Source organism: Gambusia affinis, linkage group LG11 (assembly GCF_019740435.1).
Source record: "Gambusia affinis linkage group LG11, SWU_Gaff_1.0, whole genome shotgun sequence".
NCBI lineage: Eukaryota > Metazoa > Chordata > Actinopteri > Cyprinodontiformes > Poeciliidae > Gambusia > Gambusia affinis.
Genome location: NC_057878.1, coordinates 3,957,835 through 3,975,409, shown reverse-complemented (window position 1 = coordinate 3,975,409; position 17,575 = coordinate 3,957,835). Strand labels below are relative to the sequence as shown.

Sequence of the window (17,575 nt, the reverse complement as noted above, 5' to 3'; positions counted from 1 at the left end):
GCTGCATAAAACACCTCGTGAAGAAGACACACCTAGTCAAATCCACACCGCCTCGCTGCTGCTGCTGCTCTGCTCCCCACCTGGACACAGAGCAATCTGTGTTGCCAGAGTCGAGCGTTGCTTTGACAACACAAAGCGCTCAGTGTCATCCCAGGAAGAACTAAAGGTGTTGTGACAAATGCTGTGTCTCTAACCGGAGAGACGTAGGATAAGAACGTAGGGCTGATGGATTCTATTGAATTCAAGATGGCGTCAAACGGCCACGTTTATTTTATTTTTTGAGCTATTAAAATAAATGGTTGTCTGAAGCGTGGCCTAAATTGTTCAGCTCTTACATTCCTCTTCTTGGTTGAAGGCAGTGGATCATGGATCAGTGGACGAAGGACTCAAATTGAGGCTCATAATCAGACAGACCAGCATCCAATCACAGAGAAGTTTTTATTTTAACTGAAACAAAGACAGATGCAGAAAGTCCATGAAGAACATCTGAATGAGAGACAATTTAAATAAAAGAAACACAGAAGGAAACCATGGAGATGAGAAGAGAGGACAAAGTAACCCCTGGTACTCTGGATAATAAAGTAGAGAATGAATTTTGGGAAAGCAAGCGTCAAGTGAAAGCAGGTGAAGGGAAGCAGAAATGAAACAACATCTTAGGACATGAAACATAAAACAAAAACCGATGTGTCATCTGAAAACGCTGCTGAGCTTAAGAACAACTTTTAAAGGACACGAATGAAAAGCCCACAAAGGTCACTGAGAAAACTTGAAACAGACTAAAATAATAAATAAAATTCCTGGAAAATGAACCACTGACAATCAGACATTTCTTCTCAATCGTGTTTCAGCAGAATCATTTTAAAACGCCAACTAGTGCAACGTGCCCGGACAAAAAGGATGGTACCTCTAACTTAATACTCGGTTGTTCAACTTTTCAAGGTGATAACTGCAATCCATCACTGTGAGTGTCAGTGAGGCTTCTGCACCTGTCAACAGGGACTTTGCCCCACTCCAGGGCAAACTGAGGTCTGAAGGGCGTCTTCACCAGATGACATGTTTCAGCTCCTATTGACGGCAGAAGGACAATTCAGAACAGTCCGGTGTTTTGCTCTTAGCCATTCTTGGGAGTTTTTAGCTGTGTTTTGAGTCACTGTTTTGTTGGAAGACACCAGGCAGTGTGTTTCTCTCCAGAATGCTCCCCTCAGATTTCATTTTATTCTGCACAGATTTCAGAGGAAGCAAAGCAAAGCAGCCCGAGAACAAAACCCAGCCTCCTCTATGTTCGACAGCAGAGGCTGCGCTCTTTTCTAGGTCTGCTTCATGTTTGTGTGTCTGGACATTTGTCCTGTGAAAAAGCTCAAATTCCAATGGACATTCTCCTGGAAGCTTTGTCTTGTCAATAAGACAAAAACATCTCCGATACACATGTGCATGGTTTGTTATATTAATAACATTTTGTTTATCTTTTGTGATTTTCATCAGATGGAGATTATTGGAGGCAACATTTACTTTACATTTACACCGAGTTTCAGATTTCACACCAAATCCCAGAGGAGTTGAAAAGTGGGCTTCATGGATGCAGAGCAGGACCAAAGAACGAATGCGGAAGTTAAAACTACGGCCATCGAAGTATCAAACCTCAGACTTCACCGTGTCGGACCACACTGCCAGAAAGACCTCTAAAGACGAGCGGCAAAAGCAAAGGAGGTGGATGAGTGGCGCTTTTCAAGAAGTGATGGCGACATCCAGGACATGTTATTGTGAAATATCATCTCTGCTGCCAGGAAGTTGAATTGTCAGCATAGCATCACTGTCGGGAGCCGGTCCTACATTCTCAACGACTCTTTGAAGGTACTTGGGAGATATGAGTTACAATATTTATTTTTTTAATCGAATTAGAGGACCAACGTTTCTGCACAATATTGAAATGGAGCTCAGGTAAAGTGGAAGGAGTTTAAAAGCTTGTTTGCGTCAGCATAATTGCATCCACTTCAATACTTTGATTCAACGAGCATCTCAACAACAAGAACCTCCGTCACAGACGCGGAGGTGTGTCGGGTGATGGCGACATGCCTGAGAACGAGACGCTGGAGCAGAGAGCAGAGCAGCAGCGACACCAGGGATTACTGAAGGCGTCTAAACAAAACTACACACCTGCCGAAGCCACCGCCACAGCTGCTTCTTAACAGCTTCGTGTTTCACTCATCCTGATAAACGACGGTAATCGTGAACGCGAAATCGCCCACCACCACACACTCTTTGGTTTCTCCAGACTTTTTCCCTCTGAGCCTGACAGAAAATGAACCAGGAAGCTGCTAAGAAGCCATGATCTGATGGTGAGGGGAGTGGTCACTGCAAAGTATGATTTATCCACATTCACTTGTAAACAGATAATCTGGGGGCCCTCTGAGGGCCACCGAGGGGCCACTGAGTCAGCTTCTTTACACAGAAGAGTCTAAACCCTAGTGGTTACTGCAACCGAGCTGCCTGTTGCCATGGTGATCTGCCAGAGATTAATAGAGGACTGGTAGTTTCGGGTCATCAGGCATTTTCAGGCACTTTGTCGTCCTCCTCGTCCTCCTCGGCCCCTGGAGAAAGTTAACGCGGTGGTGTGTGAGCTTTCATCCACATCTGGAGTTAAACAGGATTATTTCATTTCTGTCATGTTCGTCTTCATACCGTTCCAGGTCAGGTGATCCGCAGCCGTGTGGTCAGGAGATTTATCATCACACTTTTCAGCTGGAGCACAATCGTCTGAGTTCTGCGACGGATCTGCGACGCCGCGGCCGGGCGAGGCCTGGGACTGGACGCCTGAGCCGATGTCTTCTTCACCTTCGTCCTTGGCCTCGGTCTCCTCTTTCTCCTTCTTGGCCAGCTCTGAGACACAGTCAGGTTTCAGCTTAGGTCAACAAGGAGCATTTTAAAAGCTACAAATCAGAACTCTGCAGGTTCAGAATGACCCTGGGCTCCCATGAAATGATGACCGGAGCAGAAACGGCTTGCACCTTCACGCGCACAAGGCAGCAGTACTAATGAAGGAAGTGGAGCCCATCGGTCAGCAGTGATATCTGAATCTGCAAGGAAGCCTGGTAAAGCTTATGACACCAACTTAAAAATATTTCCCATTTTGTCACGTTGCAACCATAAACTTCAATGGAGGCTTTTGTGAGGGTTTTGACCAGCACAATGTTTTTATGATCTCAAACCTTTTTCACAAGAGTGCTGTATAGAGTGCTGTGTATCTTTTGCTGCAGATACACAGGCGGGTCTGTCGGGGCACGTCCCTACCAGCTGAGCACATGGACTGATTCTCTGAAAAGACCGGATGAAGAATCCATAAGACGACTGATTCTCAAGTGTTGCCACAGACGCTCAATTGGATTGAGGTCTGGACTTTGACTGGACCTTTTAAACACATGAATGTGTTTCGGGTCATTGTGTTGCTGGCAGATGGAACTCCATACCAGTCTCACGTTTTCTGCTTCGTAAACAGTTTTTGGGTTTTTTTGTTGTTTTTTTAACAAGGTATGCCCAGTATTTAGCTCCATCCCATCAACTCTGACCATTCCTTGCTGAAAAAAAAAAAAAAAGCATCCCCACAGCATGATGCAGTCACAGCCATGTTGCAGGGATACACACAAACTTAGTCTTCTTCGGCCTGCCAGCAAAACCTAACACTTTCCCTGTAGAGCCAAGAGTTCAGTATTGGTATTTTCTGATTGGAGCTCCTTCCTCAAAATATCTGCAGTTTCCAACTCACCGCTTGTGAAAAACCTCAAACAGGACTTATAGTTTTCTTTCAGAGGCATTATTTGTTCAAATATTCCTCAGAAGCCAGATTTGTAAGGTCTACACCCGTTGAAAGATTCTCCATAAGCGGTGGACCTCTGCAGCTCCTCCAAAGTTACCATGAACCTCTCCTCGTCAAAACCCAACGGTTCAGGTAGATGCTCATATCTTCAGTACTCAATGCTCTTTCTGTTTTCAGATGAATGACTGGGCAGGGCTCTGTGACATGTTCAAACCTTTATCCTCAGTTCGACATTGTTAGAGAGTCACGCTGAAAACGTCTCCATGGCGATCTGTCTGTGGAGTTCCTAACAAACCTCTGGGAACGAAGTGGACTTGGTCACTCCCAAAGAAATACCTCATAAATAATAATTTTCTACAAAATTATTCTCAATTGCTACCCAGTGAATATTTTTGATAATATTCTGTGCATAAAATTGACACACCTGACAGTAACTTTCACCTTAACAATGCTTGGATATTTTTTGTATTCATAACATTGGTATTCGACAAGTGGATTTGGTTGCTACAGTAACTGTGGGAGGGGCCTAACAGGACGTCGGAGTGGTGACCTCACATGTCCATGAAATGACCTGGCTTCGGTTCTGTTCGTGTCTAGAGTAAAATATATATGTATATATATATATATATATATTTTAAATCTAATTATATAATTTGTGTTTTGTTTTTTTTGTTGCTCCCCTATCAATCATTAAAGAAGTAACATTGTGTAGTTTCTCGGCCAAAACAAGTGTTTGTTCATACCGTGCACAGACAACTCCTTCCATCGATCTTTGTTGCTGGCGATGACGCTGGAGAGGTGGTGCCTCAGAGCGTGCAGGTCAATGGCTGTCAGGGAAAAGTTCATCTGTCCGTCGTCTGTGTTTCCATGGCGATTACTGCTGTGTCTTTGCACCGCCTCCACAGTGACTGAACCGCTTCCTGTTAGGCTGAATGAAAGCAGCGTCGTACAGAGCGTAAGCGAGGCACCGACAAATCGTGTTTTGATTATTGATTCTATGTTGCATTGTGTTTCTGTGTTTGATGTAAAGCACTTTGAAATGCCTTGCTGCTGAAATGTGCTATACAAATAAAGTTTGATTTGATTTTTGATTTGATTACTTCACCTACAACAAGACCTTTTCCTCATGTTAAATGCTGAAATAATCTACCAATGCAGATAGAACTTTTTCATCAATATTAAGCAATTATTTACTCAAACCCCCCAAAAAGTCAATTTTACATAACACTTAATACTTCTCTCTCATTTCAGACATTTTATGCTCCAGAGAGATAATTGTTGAAGATTTGATATTAATAAAAATGATAGATATGATTTAATGAGACTTATATAATCATACATACTAATGTTGTTCTTGGGTAAGCTTAGACACCATCCTATTTAGTGAATAATAAAAGGGAGAAGCTGATAGCTGCTGGCAGTGTTTAGAGTTAAGTAATTGGATTTCCTGTGGAACAAAAGACTTCCTAATTCTGTCTGTTGAAGTTCTCAGCGACTTTACGTTTCCCTCTGCCTGGTGAGAGTGCTGAGTCAGAGTGATGCTGCTGGTTCTCTGAGCCGTTCCCTCATGCTCCTTTGCTAATCCAGTGATGTTAAGGATTTCATCTCCATTCCAGCCATGGAGACTGCTGTCCTGGCCATTCTGTCCAGTCCTCCAGCGCTCCCTTCTCAATGGTTAATGCTCTCCTAGTTCTGGCTAATCAGTCAGTTTGGTTGTCAAGGTGCAACCCAAACCTCTTACAGACTGAAACCACGGTAACTCCTCCAGACTCCTCCAATCCGGCTGTTTTTTGTGCTGTTTATCTGCAGGAGGTCAGACTTGAATCAATCCGCACATCCCTCTACCAGTTCTCTGTACTTTATCTCATGTCCGTCCTCGTTATGTGACAAAGTAGCAGTGTCCAAGAATATTTTGCTTAATGTCTATGATCCTTTGTAACTAAAGTCGGATGTGTGGAAGGATAAAGGAGTGGCTAAAGTACATTGCCCTGAGGTGCACCAGTGGAACTGATCACAAATGTAAGTAATATTAGTCGGAACATAATGACCTTCTCCAGTGTCATTAAAAGTATAATCTGTGCACTTTACTGCTTTCTGCTGTTACAATTCTCCGTTCTTCACTATTAGTAACTAGAAAACGGTGTTACTACCTGGACCTTCTGTTTCCACTCTCTTTGGCCTTCCTGTCTTCTTCTATCAGAGGTCCGATCACCTTCTCTGTTGTGTCAACCAGGACAGTGAAAGTGGGCTCCACGATAAAGTCTATGAAACCTACAACCAGAGAGGCAGATGGGTTCAACAAACGAGTGGTGTTAGTTTGAGAAGCATTAGCATTTCTTTATAAATGTGGTAAACCGAAGCACGGAGCAGGATCAGGTTGGTACCTATCTGTGACTGGGCGATCATGGTGGCTTTACGGTCACAGAGGGGAGAGAAAGGAAGACCGAGTTCCACCTCTTTATCTCCCTAAAGAAGAAACAAAATATGAAAGTTGGGGAGTTATTTGTAGAGTTTGGGTTTTTTTTTTTTACACAGTCAAATTTGGTCTGTGTGACGAGGTTTATCAAAACTGTTTGTAACATGGTCCTTGTTAAAATACAGATACATAGATGAAGATAAGATGGCTGAGACTGAATTGGACATACTGCATGATGATGTAATCGAAATGCCAACTTAAGGAATAACTTCAAAAAAAGTTGGCAGACAGCTTAATTTTTCAAACTTAATCTCGTGGAAATTTGATGGCAGTGATGTGAATTTAGCACAAAAACGCTGGCACACTGTTTAGAGTTGAGCAATTGGATTGCCTGTGGAACAAGACTTGCTCATTCTGCCCGTTCAAGCTCAGCCACTCAGGGTTTCCCCCACTGTATTATAAGCCTGGCAGGCTGCCAGGATTTACTGCCCCCAGGACTAAGTACCTTCAAGTCCTGAGGACTGAGAGAAGTTGGCAGCTCAGGTTCAGGAGAAGCAAGACATCAAATACACTCGAGTATAGAGCTGTGTACCTGTCTGAAGAACTCTTCCATCAGGCTGTGAGTCCAGTGGTAATGCTGCGGCCAAGCTTTGGCCGGATGACTGATGTCTGCTGCGTGAAGCATCAGAGATAAAACCTTCACTTTGTCTATACTGGAGACAGACAAACAACAAAGATTTAGTAGCAGCGTAAGAAGCACAAACTACTCCAGAAACAGCTTTGTTATTCCTGAACCACGGCTCAATCTAAAAAGAGACGGTCGGCGTGGCAGCCGCATGCTAGGTAAAAGCTGCCGGGTGTTTTCTTTTGTATATTCAGTGCTGTTTACAGAGAGTACAGTCAGCCTCAGAAACACAGGCAGAATCAGCATGCTGACAGGCTGATGACAGCGTCTTGCCCCAAAATCTCATCCAAGCGTGAGGTGAAGAGCGTGACAGCCGCCTCCCTCCGCACCTTCTGCAGCACTGACAAACAGAGAGGAAGAGAGAGAGAGAGAGAGAGAGAGAGAGAGAGAGAGAGAGGCAGAAGCCGGACCAGTCGGACTCAGTGCTATTCCTGTGAAACTCTCTCTCTCTGAGCGGAGGCCCTACAGGGACATACTGGCCAATCTGGTCCTGGTCCAGCAGCCTGCAGGACCTTATGTTGGGCCGTTGCACCAAACTCCCACTGTTGATCTAGTCGTGTCCGTCAGATGGACCGGCCTCACACGTCTTCCAGGAAGCGGCGCTCACGACAGAGGATCTAAATTTGGACATTTGACTGCTGATGACTCTGCATTGGGTCCTAAAGGAAAAATATTTGCTCTCCACCCAGGAGAAAAATTGTGGACCTTTTCTAAAAGCTTGTTTCAAAGCCAATGTCCAGTATTCACAGGTAGCCCCACACGTTTCAGGTTGTTTCATCAACACATGAAATTGCAAACATTTTGCTGAAACTGAATAGCTCATGTAATGCAGACCCAGTTATCATACCTTATCATAAAGGTATGATACGTCTTTTTTGTTTTACCCTTTATCAGCTAAGTTTTAAATATCCGATTGGATATTTTTCCTTATGCAGTTTCAAAAGTATAGTTTGCAACCTATTAGCAACACGTCGGTTAAATAGTGCTAATAAATACTTTATACTTGCAACTTTCTCTATGTTTCACTTATAAAAGTAAGGGAGCTAAAGACCTGATGCGCCCCCTTGTGGTTGACTGATGAAAAATTGTGAAAATGTGATGCACAATCATCGATTTAAAAAACAATATTAAGAAATTTTACATGTACCTATAACTATAATTCAACATGAAGATTCTTTAAAAAAAAAAAGAATCTTAATGTCTGGTGATGTACTGACCCGTTTGTCTGTGTCAGGGCGTTCCTCATGGTCTTGATCTGCTGGAAGTGGCAGGACATGTCTGTGGACATCACCATCTCTATCACCAGAGCCCTCAGCTCCCTGCCGGAGAATCAACACGTTGAATCCCTACAGATCAGTTTGTTAGACAGAGACATGTTCTCTGGAAGAGCTTGAATGTCGTTTCCATCAGTTTTTGGTTGGTTGAGACAATCTTTGGAAACAAAAAAACCCAGAAGCTTCTGATTCCCAAACGTGGGTCCTGACAAAAAGCGTCAGTGCAGGTGAAGCTGTGAAGGTAATTTCTGGTCTGAAACATGACAGGAATTCTGTATTTTTTCCTTTGTGTCGTCTGGTTAGAGTTTAGACGGACGACCAGCTGAAGTTGTTGGGTTGCTGTGACTTGTTTACAACTCAGAACGAACCAAACTCTATCAAGTGGCTCCTCTCTCTGTGAGGACCAATAAATTTTGTTTTGGTCCTCACAGAAAACATTTGAGCTTCAGCCGACGTGCAGAATAGCTGAGCGGCAAGATCACCTAATGACGCAGCATATGAACCTACTGGACGTTTTAGTTTGAGCCTGTGATAAAATGAACTGTTGCATGTCTGCTGGTCAGGCTGAAGGTTGGGAGGAGCCGAATGCAGGAACGTTTGTCAGTAAGAGGCGGAGCGAACCTCCAGTCTTCTTTGTTCAGGTTGACCAGGATGTTCATATCCTCCTCGGCCATCAGCTTGTAGGCGGCGCTGACGTGATGGTTCTCCAGCACCGACCTGTCATTGTACAGGATGGCGACCTCCGACCTGACGGATGGATAAAACTGTTCAGATTTCACAGACCTCAAATGCAACACGCTTGTCTAATTGGCTCCAACTTCAGGGAATGTTATCAAGAGACGACACATCCAGATGATTCCTAGTTGATGAACTTCTAGTTTCTTTTTTCTGTCTTAAAGGCCTGGGAGCCCAGGATGCGTTCCAACACACACAACCTTTTATTCTTTTCACTGTTGTTGCCGTGTGTGTTACCTGGTGTGGATGTGGAAGTTGTTTGTGGTTCCCGTGTGTTCAAAGTCATGGATCGCTGCAGCAAAAACCATGGCAAGGATCTCCAGCTCACTTAGCCAGTGCTACACACACACACATACACGCACACACACATGCACAATGAGTGTGTTAATGTAAAGGCTTACTGCTCACAAGCCCTATGAGTAATGAGCATTAAAAACCATTTCTGTTTGCACTAATGTATGTTTTATTCTTCTAACCCTAAGAAGCTCAGAGTCTTTACACTGGTTGCTTCATGCAGAATCATGAGCAACAGGCAACATCAATGTGTGCGTGAGTGTGTGCTACCATCAGTCCGGTGTGTAGCATCAGGAAGTGGGCGGTCTGCGTGACGTCGGCGGCGTGGATCAGGTTGTGGTAGGGGTTCCTGTGTTTGCTGTAGCCGTTCTCCAGAGCCTCAACAAACTGCACCAGAGCCTGCACAGGGATCTGAACACAGGGCTCCGGCTAGTACCGTTAGCATGAGCAACGCACTGCTAACCCCGTGCCAATCCTCAAAGCTGAACATTCAGTGAAGACACTGGTAATGCGTCTGATTTCGAGTTGTTTTAAAGATCGATCATCCATCTATTGTTCCTGTCAAAGTTTACGAATCTCTGTAGCAGCATCTGCCATGCAGTGACATTTTGTATTTATACTCTGAGTCTGTATGGCTTTTATCTACAACATGATCCATATTCTTAGACCAACAGTTTAGTAAAATGAATTGTGTTCCACGTTTGAGAAAGACTGCTCCCACACGTGATGCCGAAGCGTCTTCCACCACCACGGGTTCACGATCATTCCTCTAACGTCAGAATCCACCTGAATAGCGAGATCAAAATGCGTGTACCCTGAACCTGTTGATGAGGTCATAGCGGGTCAGCAGGTCATACACCAGGAATTTGAGGGCGTGTTCTCCAGTGGCCTCGTGGAAGGCAAAAACGTCAAAGGACCACTGATCCACCTCCTGGAAAAAACAGAATGAACGGAACCCTCAAAAGAAATGTTTGAATGACAGAAAGCTGAAAAATAAAGCCAGGCTCTTTCAGTGTAATGTCACCATTCGTCACTAGGAGGCAGTACGCTATGATTCTTCAGAAGAGGGAAAGCAGCAATTAAATTAATGAGTGCAATTATTCATTAACTCACTATTATATTTGAAGTTGGTCCCCTCATGATTCATGAGTTTCAGGTCTCCAGAATAGCGAAGGACAGTAATTAGAGAGATAATTGAATATTCTTCTTTTTTTTTAAGTTTGCACAGGAAGCCCTGAAGAAGGAACATATATCAGGAAACACACCACTCACTACATCTACATGATCTAATTCTACCAGCTCTTCCACATCTATTATTTCCATTTTTAGACTCTTCTGCTGCTTTGGTCCAACAAACGTCTTGCTATCACACTTTGTTCTTTTCCTCAGTGATGTTATTTCCCTTCCATTCTTCTTGCAAATGTTGGTTTTTCTTTTTTCAAAGGTTTTATTGACTCTAGAGGCCTTTTATTTGAGAGTGAATTGACAGGAAAGGGGGTAATGAGAAAAGGTCGCCAGGCCGGGAATTGAACCTGCAACATCCACGTTGAGGACTAAGACCTCCGTATGTGGGTTGTACTTAACCACTGCACCACCGCACCAAACAAACTATGCTTTTTTTTTTGTTTGTCTTTGCACATCCTCTTTTCTCCAGTTGTTTATTTTCTGATATTTTTTATTTTTACAGCAGAAGTGTATCCATACCCCTTGACCACATTTTTACCATGTTACAAATTTCAATATGTTTTACTGGCATTTTGTGACGGGCCAACATGGGTACTTAACTGTGGAGTTAAAAGAACATCATTTCTTACACGGTTTCCAAAACCTTTTTACAAGTTAACATCTTAAGAGATTGACATTGCCCATTAAAAACTGCACACAATTTCACAATTGCGGCGTTTCCATTAAGTCAGAAACGCAATTATAGTCACACGTGAAGACGTTTCTCCACGTGACACGTCATTTAAAAACAAGCCGCGCCTTCGTCCTCATACAACTTCCTGTTTTCGTCTTCTTCTTGTTTTGCGTCAGTGTTGACATCTGGTTGTGGATCAGGTGACTCATAACGCAAATTAAGTGTTTCCAATGCAGTTTTGCGAAATAAACAAATTTTGATATGGAGAAATAAATAAAAAAAAACAATACCTGATTCTAACGGCAAAACTTTTTTATTGACAAGCGTTTTTTTTTTATAATTACGCAAATTAATCTTCGAAATGTCAAATTGTGCAGTTATATGGCCGACGGAGACACAGATACGAACTGGGGAACTGGCAAAACATAAATCTAACAGAAATGAAGAATAAATAGACAAAGATTTAATGAAACTCAAAATCACTGAATGATGTCCAGTCTCGCTCTGGGCTCCTGGGTCGGAACATTGTCACTAGCTGGATCTGGACGCTTCACCTCCAGAACACTTTAGTCTTGGCCTTTGGTTTTGTTTAGGCCAGTGTTTTATCGCTCGTCGTGCTTCTCCTCCCGTTCGTTATGAGAGGTTCATGAGGTTAGAAGAGAGGCTTGGATGTGACTGTTTCAGTTCGTTGTATCACAGTAAAGGGAGACAAATACGTCTGCTGGTCTCACTTTCTTAGATTTCCATGAAAGAAATCTTTTTGTTATTCGCCTTAACAGGTACAAAGCACTTTTTGTTGGTTCTGTTGGATTGCAACGTAACAAAAATCAAGGGATAGTGATACTTTTTTCAAAGTTCTGTAGTCTAATAAGGTCTTTTGTTGTGTATTTTCAATTATATTTTCTTCCTGCTTTTTCTCACGTTTCCTCCTGCGAGACATGTATTTCCTGTTTTCCCTCTTCTGCGTCAGTTCCCTAAACGTCTCATTTCTTTTTCTTCGTCTCTAATTTACACCATCCCTTTTTTTGTATCGGCTCTCTGCAGTAAATGGAACCAATTTCCTGCTTGTCACTTTAACTTTTCCCCTCTTCTACCTGATCAAAGGATCGATACAAGAAACTTCCACATCCTGGAACAGAGTATTTACGTCTTTTTTTTTTCTTTTTTTTTTACCTTGAGAGCTGTCAAAGCTGTGGGAGGGTAGGTCAGCCCAGCCATGTTAGAAGTCCGTCTGTACATCCTGTTGTCACACACACACACACACACACGCACGCACACAGATAAAAATATCACACACCAATCTCACACTTATAAATATGGGCAGTGGCATGCATATAAACACCTCTCACTCAGACCCCCTCCCGATGTCCTCCTCTACAGTTTGAGACCAGGATGGATTGTTTGTTGCCACGGCAACCCTGCTCCAAAACACACGCACGTAAACACACACACAGACGCCCGGCGAACGAGCGCTGCCTGGCTGCAGCAGATATTTTTTGATTTCATGCGTCATTAAGCTGCAGCAGATGAACTGATACTGCGTTCTTTCACTGCGACTCATTTACAACCTAATGATATCGGAGCTCATAAGTTTCCCCCATGTGCCGTTCGCCTGTAGCGCGCGCGCTAACATCATTACGCTTCGTGTTCGACCTCTTAATCACATCTGCTGTCAGCCCGGATGCTCGCCTATGTTTACTTTGAAGGAAATCTATGGCTGCTGCTCCCTCTGCTTTCTGCAGGCGCTCCAGATTTCTGATCAACGTGGAAATTTGGAAGTGTAATTTTGTCTGAAAGGGCGCAATTTACCTTCTACATTTACATCAAACCTGCCTCTTTTTATTTTACATATAAATGCATGCCTTTCAACTTTTGACAACTCCTAGAAGTTGATTTTTTTATTCAACTAAAGACGACAAGCTGACGCTGAATGAAAACTTTCTCAGGGTGAACCAACCGCAGGAACTCTGATTACGAATCTCTTATGCCCCTTAAACCTTTTCACATTTTGTCACGTTAGAGCCATCGACTCCGATGTCTCTTGTTGTGGCGACAAATCATCATTAAGCAGCACGTGTTTGTGAAGCAAGAGGAAAAGGATGCCTGGTTTCCACGTTTTACTTCTTCCGAATACAAATCTTAAAAGTGTGGCATGTAAATGTATTCAGCCCTTTTAAATCTGACACATACAGTTTCCCACAAATCCTGCACAAATTTCTCAAAGACGGGGGCATCATTTTTCTTCCACTTCACATTTACCAACAATTTGTTGTCTCAGTTATATAAAATACCAATGAAACATACTGAGGTGTGTCGCTGCAATGTGACAAAAGGCAACAAAGTTTCTGGGGTGCATGAAGAATATTTGTTACCGTAACCTGTAAAAGAATAAAAACAAAAAGCAAAAGCTCATCTGGCTTCACCCCGTTGTTTTCTAAAGTGTTGCTTTAATGTGTTAGCATCTCTAGTTATTTCTTACCCAAAGAGTTTTCACAGTTTCACGTGTCTGTTTCTCACCTTCCCAATTTCTCACGTTTTTATATCCAATGTATGCATAAGATTACAGAACTGTTTAGTGTCTCTGACGCTAGATATATTTTTAAATATGATTTTGATTAGCCGGTGGCAAAGGGTGTTGAGTGGAAATAAAGACGTACTAAAGTAACTTTCATTAGAGAACTTGATGTCTTAGCTAACTTGTAAGCAGCTTAGCAGTGGTAACGAACCTACAGCTCAACTATGATGATGATGTTTATCTTAGCACAATGTTCAGGAGTATTAGATTAAACAGTCTTGTGACACAAACTTTTAATTTGAAAAAAGTACAATATTTCTCTTCTAATGTTATGCTTTGCAAGACATTTGTTTGGAATTTGTTTGACAGAGAGAATGTACTTCCCAAAATAAATTATTAGTAGTAGTAGTATTTTTATTAACCATCTTAAAAAAAACTGTTTGAAAATGAGCTTATTGGGAAATATGTTGTATAAGATGAGTGTTTCAAAGACCAAAAGTGCTATTGATGATATTAAAAATATATAAAATAATTGTACAGATAAGGATGAGAATGTGAGATTTAAGTATGTAGTGTGGAAATAATTTAAGTTTCTCTGATGTTTGGAGATTGAAATATTTATAAGTTGATGAGTATGAGATCTTGTATCTTCTTCTTGCTCCTTTACAAACAGATCATGGAAAACTGCATGTCAATTGGGGATAATAATTTGTTCTAATTTTAATTTTTTACTTTTTGTCCATTTGAAATAAATAAATTATCATTATTATTATTATTATTATTATTATTATTATTATTATTATTATTATTATTATTATTATTATTATTATTATTATTATTATTGGTAGTAGTAGTAGTATTACTTCATCTCCTGTCAGAAGGAAGCTTCTTGATTGAATGAAATGATGTTAATCTAATATTACAAGAGATTTAATTAATTTTTGGCTCAACTGTTTGTGTTTTCCAAGTTGCTCTTTCCTATATTGCAACATGTGTTGCTGCACTAAAAAGGATCTAAATATAGGGAAATGAAAAGAATATTGTATACCTTGGGATAGAGACCAGAAAATGTACAGAGTACAGCTGCGTCTGGAGAGGGGTTGTTCCTTTTTTGTGACCTTAAAGTCTCAGTTGTTTTTTTTTTTGTTTGTTTGTTTCAGGAACACATGCTGTCATTCCTTTGGGTTTCAGGCATTCGGCATGCCGATGTGAGTAAAGCTTCATCAGTGAAGTTGTGACAGCATAAGATAAACTCCTATTATGTTAAGGTTACTGATGTGATATTTGAATTGCAGTTTTCTGATTCTGGTGCAGCATGTATGGAGAGTGAGAGCTCTGGTGTTCATGTAGCAGCATTTTATCTCACGACCAAAAGCCCAAGGTCATCACAAAGAAGGGTTATCCTTTGTCATTACTTCTGTGTGTCTGTGCTTGTTAGACTTTTAAATCCATGTTTGGGATCTTTTTGTAATAAAAACCAAAGAATATGAACAGTCTGTTATGAATCTCATTATGCAGCTTCTGTGCAGAGTGGTGAAAGCACCTAATGGGTAAATTGCTCTTATATCACATTTACATGTAAAATGTATGTGAAATGATGCCTGATGAGAGTCATATTATGAGTAATCACTATAAATGGACACCAATATTTAAGTGCTAATTTAATGTCTTTGTCAGATTGCTATAGAGAAGAAAAACAAGAACAAAGATTTCATTGGTTTCAAATGATTTCAAATGTTTGAGAACAATCCAGCCCTTAACTGTTATGACTTTAGGCTTCTTCCCCACATTGCCAAAGATTTCACAAAACAAACTTAACAGAATTTCATGGAAACTTCCCACAAAAATAATCAGAGGTGTACGATTACCTCTCCACAAAGATTCCGGCTTGCACCGCGTGAACGATGCTCCTGAACCTCGGCTTCTCCTCGGGACGCCGCTTGGCCACGCCCATCTTCCTGCTGAAAGTGCATGCCAGCCAATCGCGCACTTCGCTCGGCACGGACTCCGCCTCCAGGTCACTGAGCTCGTCCTCCGTGTCCAGCAGGCGCCTGTGGAGAAGGGACGGGCTGCGTGACGCATCGTGCGTGCCTGCGTGTCCGTGTCACCGTCCGCTCCGCGCGGACTCACCTGGTCTCGTCCGTGTAAACGGCGTCCAACATGGCCGCCGCCAGCTCCAGGTTCCTGCGGAGCTCCTGCAGGTCCACGACGCCCCGGTCCATCTGCTCCAGGGCTGCCTTCAGCCTGGACAACAACAGGAGAGGAACATCACGATGCAGGTTGTTAAATACTAACTGCGGTACTAGAAAACGATGTTTGTGACTTGGTGTGTTAAATATTGGGTCTGAATTGAGAATGGACCATTTTATAGAAACAATAAAATGCATTCTTTCAAAAATAAAAAATGTCTTTATAATCCCCACATCAGGGAATAAATAAATTTATATGAACATAAGACAACATCTTAGGGTTAAAAAAAGTAGGTGAAGAATAATTTATGATTTGTCTTTGATGTATTAATACATAGCACACCTGTAAAAATAGTCACTGTTTGTTACTGCATACTTTAACACAGGAAAGTTTGTGTATTATGTGTGAAAATTGAACTGTAGTCAACAAAAGTATTCAAAGCTCCTAAAGATTTTCATGTGTTGTCACATTTCAAAACCTAATTTTCAGTGCATTTTTCTTGATATTTCATGAGATTAACATAAGTTACACAACGAACACAACATTCTGCATGCCTGGAAAATAGTTTTTTTTTTTAAATCCCTTTTAGCCTGATACCCCCAAATAAAAGCTCTAGGAACTCCCCAAATCAACTAATTAGTCAAGAGAACACCTCTGTATTTCATTTAATCTCAACATAAATCTTGTTTTCTAGACAACAAGCAGCGTCATGGAGACCGAGGAACCCTCAGGCGGGTCAGGAGGAGGGTAGTGGAGAAGTTTAAAGCAGTGTTAGGTTATAAAATAATGTCTGAGGTTTTTAATATTTCAGTATCGTGACCACAGTGGGTGCCGTCCCCAACGGATCCCCAGCATTCCAACACTAAAAAGAGCAGTGAACTGAAAACCTTACATATCTGATTACAAAGGAAGTGACAAGTCAGATGCAACCAACTAATCAGACCTTTATGAACAGGTGGCAAGAATAAAGTCAGTAACTGTGTTTCCGTTCCAAATGTTTGCAAGACTTTGTTAATATTCTTCTGTAAAAAAAAAAGAACAATTGCAATTGTTGTTTCCAAGCAAATAAAATCCCACTTGGATAAGTTTGTTGATGTGATAAGTCCTTAAAAATCAACCCGCTCCATCATCCTACTACTACTTCCTGTCCTCTTCTTCGTGGTTTACACCAGTGGTAACATCTGGTTGTTGCTCATGTGACTCGTGTGACACAAAAAAAGTGTTTCCATTGCAGTTTAGCAAAATAAACCAATTTTAAACACCTCATCCTTGCACTAAAAACTGGAATTTTTGCAAAACTATTTCCCTTAATGACATAAAAGCCCCAAAGAGTCCCATTTTCAGTTTGCCTCTTTTCAGAAAACGTGCTGAGCAATCCGGTCAGTCAAGACCAAACCTGAACTTTCTGACTGACATGTGAAGCTAAATATGCTTGATACTGGAGTGGAGGTTCACCGTCCATCAGGAGAAAGCCATCCTAGAGATAGAATCAGAGCAACAACTGAGGGTTTCCAAGAAGCTAATTTGTTTACAAAAATGGCCGTAAAAATGTAATTAATCCTCCCTCATCGTCTCAATGCTCTGCAGACGAGACATCGTTTGATCCAGGTGTGTTGAACCTGCAGGATGCCGGACCTGGAGGAACTATTCTGGACACGCCTGCTATAAACATAAAAAGCTGGTAGAGACTAAACCCTAAAGACCTGAGGTAGAAATCACAGAAGCAGCTGGTTCTACAAAGTGTTGAGGATTGAGCGTAGACATTTATTTGTGAAAGAACATTAAAAAGCCATACTC

The 17,575-nt window shown here is 41.8% G+C and overlaps 1 protein-coding gene across 2 annotated transcripts in view; it reads right to left on the bottom strand.

Annotated features, from left to right (window-relative positions):
• Nucleotides 1-419: 419 nt before the first annotated feature.
• Nucleotides 420-17,575, bottom strand: part of pde1a (phosphodiesterase 1A, calmodulin-dependent) — a 46,789-nt gene continuing 29,633 nt past the window's right edge. For both annotated transcript variants that reach the window (XM_044131316.1, XM_044131315.1), the window contains 14 exons: nt 15,719-15,832; nt 15,457-15,639; nt 12,247-12,313; nt 10,030-10,146; nt 9,486-9,626; nt 9,159-9,259; nt 8,808-8,933; nt 8,130-8,231; nt 6,820-6,940; nt 6,196-6,277; nt 5,962-6,082; nt 4,555-4,739; nt 2,680-2,877; nt 420-2,588 (listed from right to left, as the gene is read on the bottom strand). In XM_044131316.1, coding sequence (XP_043987251.1) covers nt 2,542-2,588; nt 2,680-2,877; nt 4,555-4,739; nt 5,962-6,082; nt 6,196-6,277; nt 6,820-6,940; nt 8,130-8,231; nt 8,808-8,933; nt 9,159-9,259; nt 9,486-9,626; nt 10,030-10,146; nt 12,247-12,313; nt 15,457-15,639; nt 15,719-15,832 — 1,705 coding nt within the window. In that variant the 3' untranslated portion in view covers nt 420-2,541. The remainder of the gene's footprint in view (nt 2,589-2,679; nt 2,878-4,554; nt 4,740-5,961; nt 6,083-6,195; nt 6,278-6,819; nt 6,941-8,129; nt 8,232-8,807; nt 8,934-9,158; nt 9,260-9,485; nt 9,627-10,029; nt 10,147-12,246; nt 12,314-15,456; nt 15,640-15,718; nt 15,833-17,575) is intronic.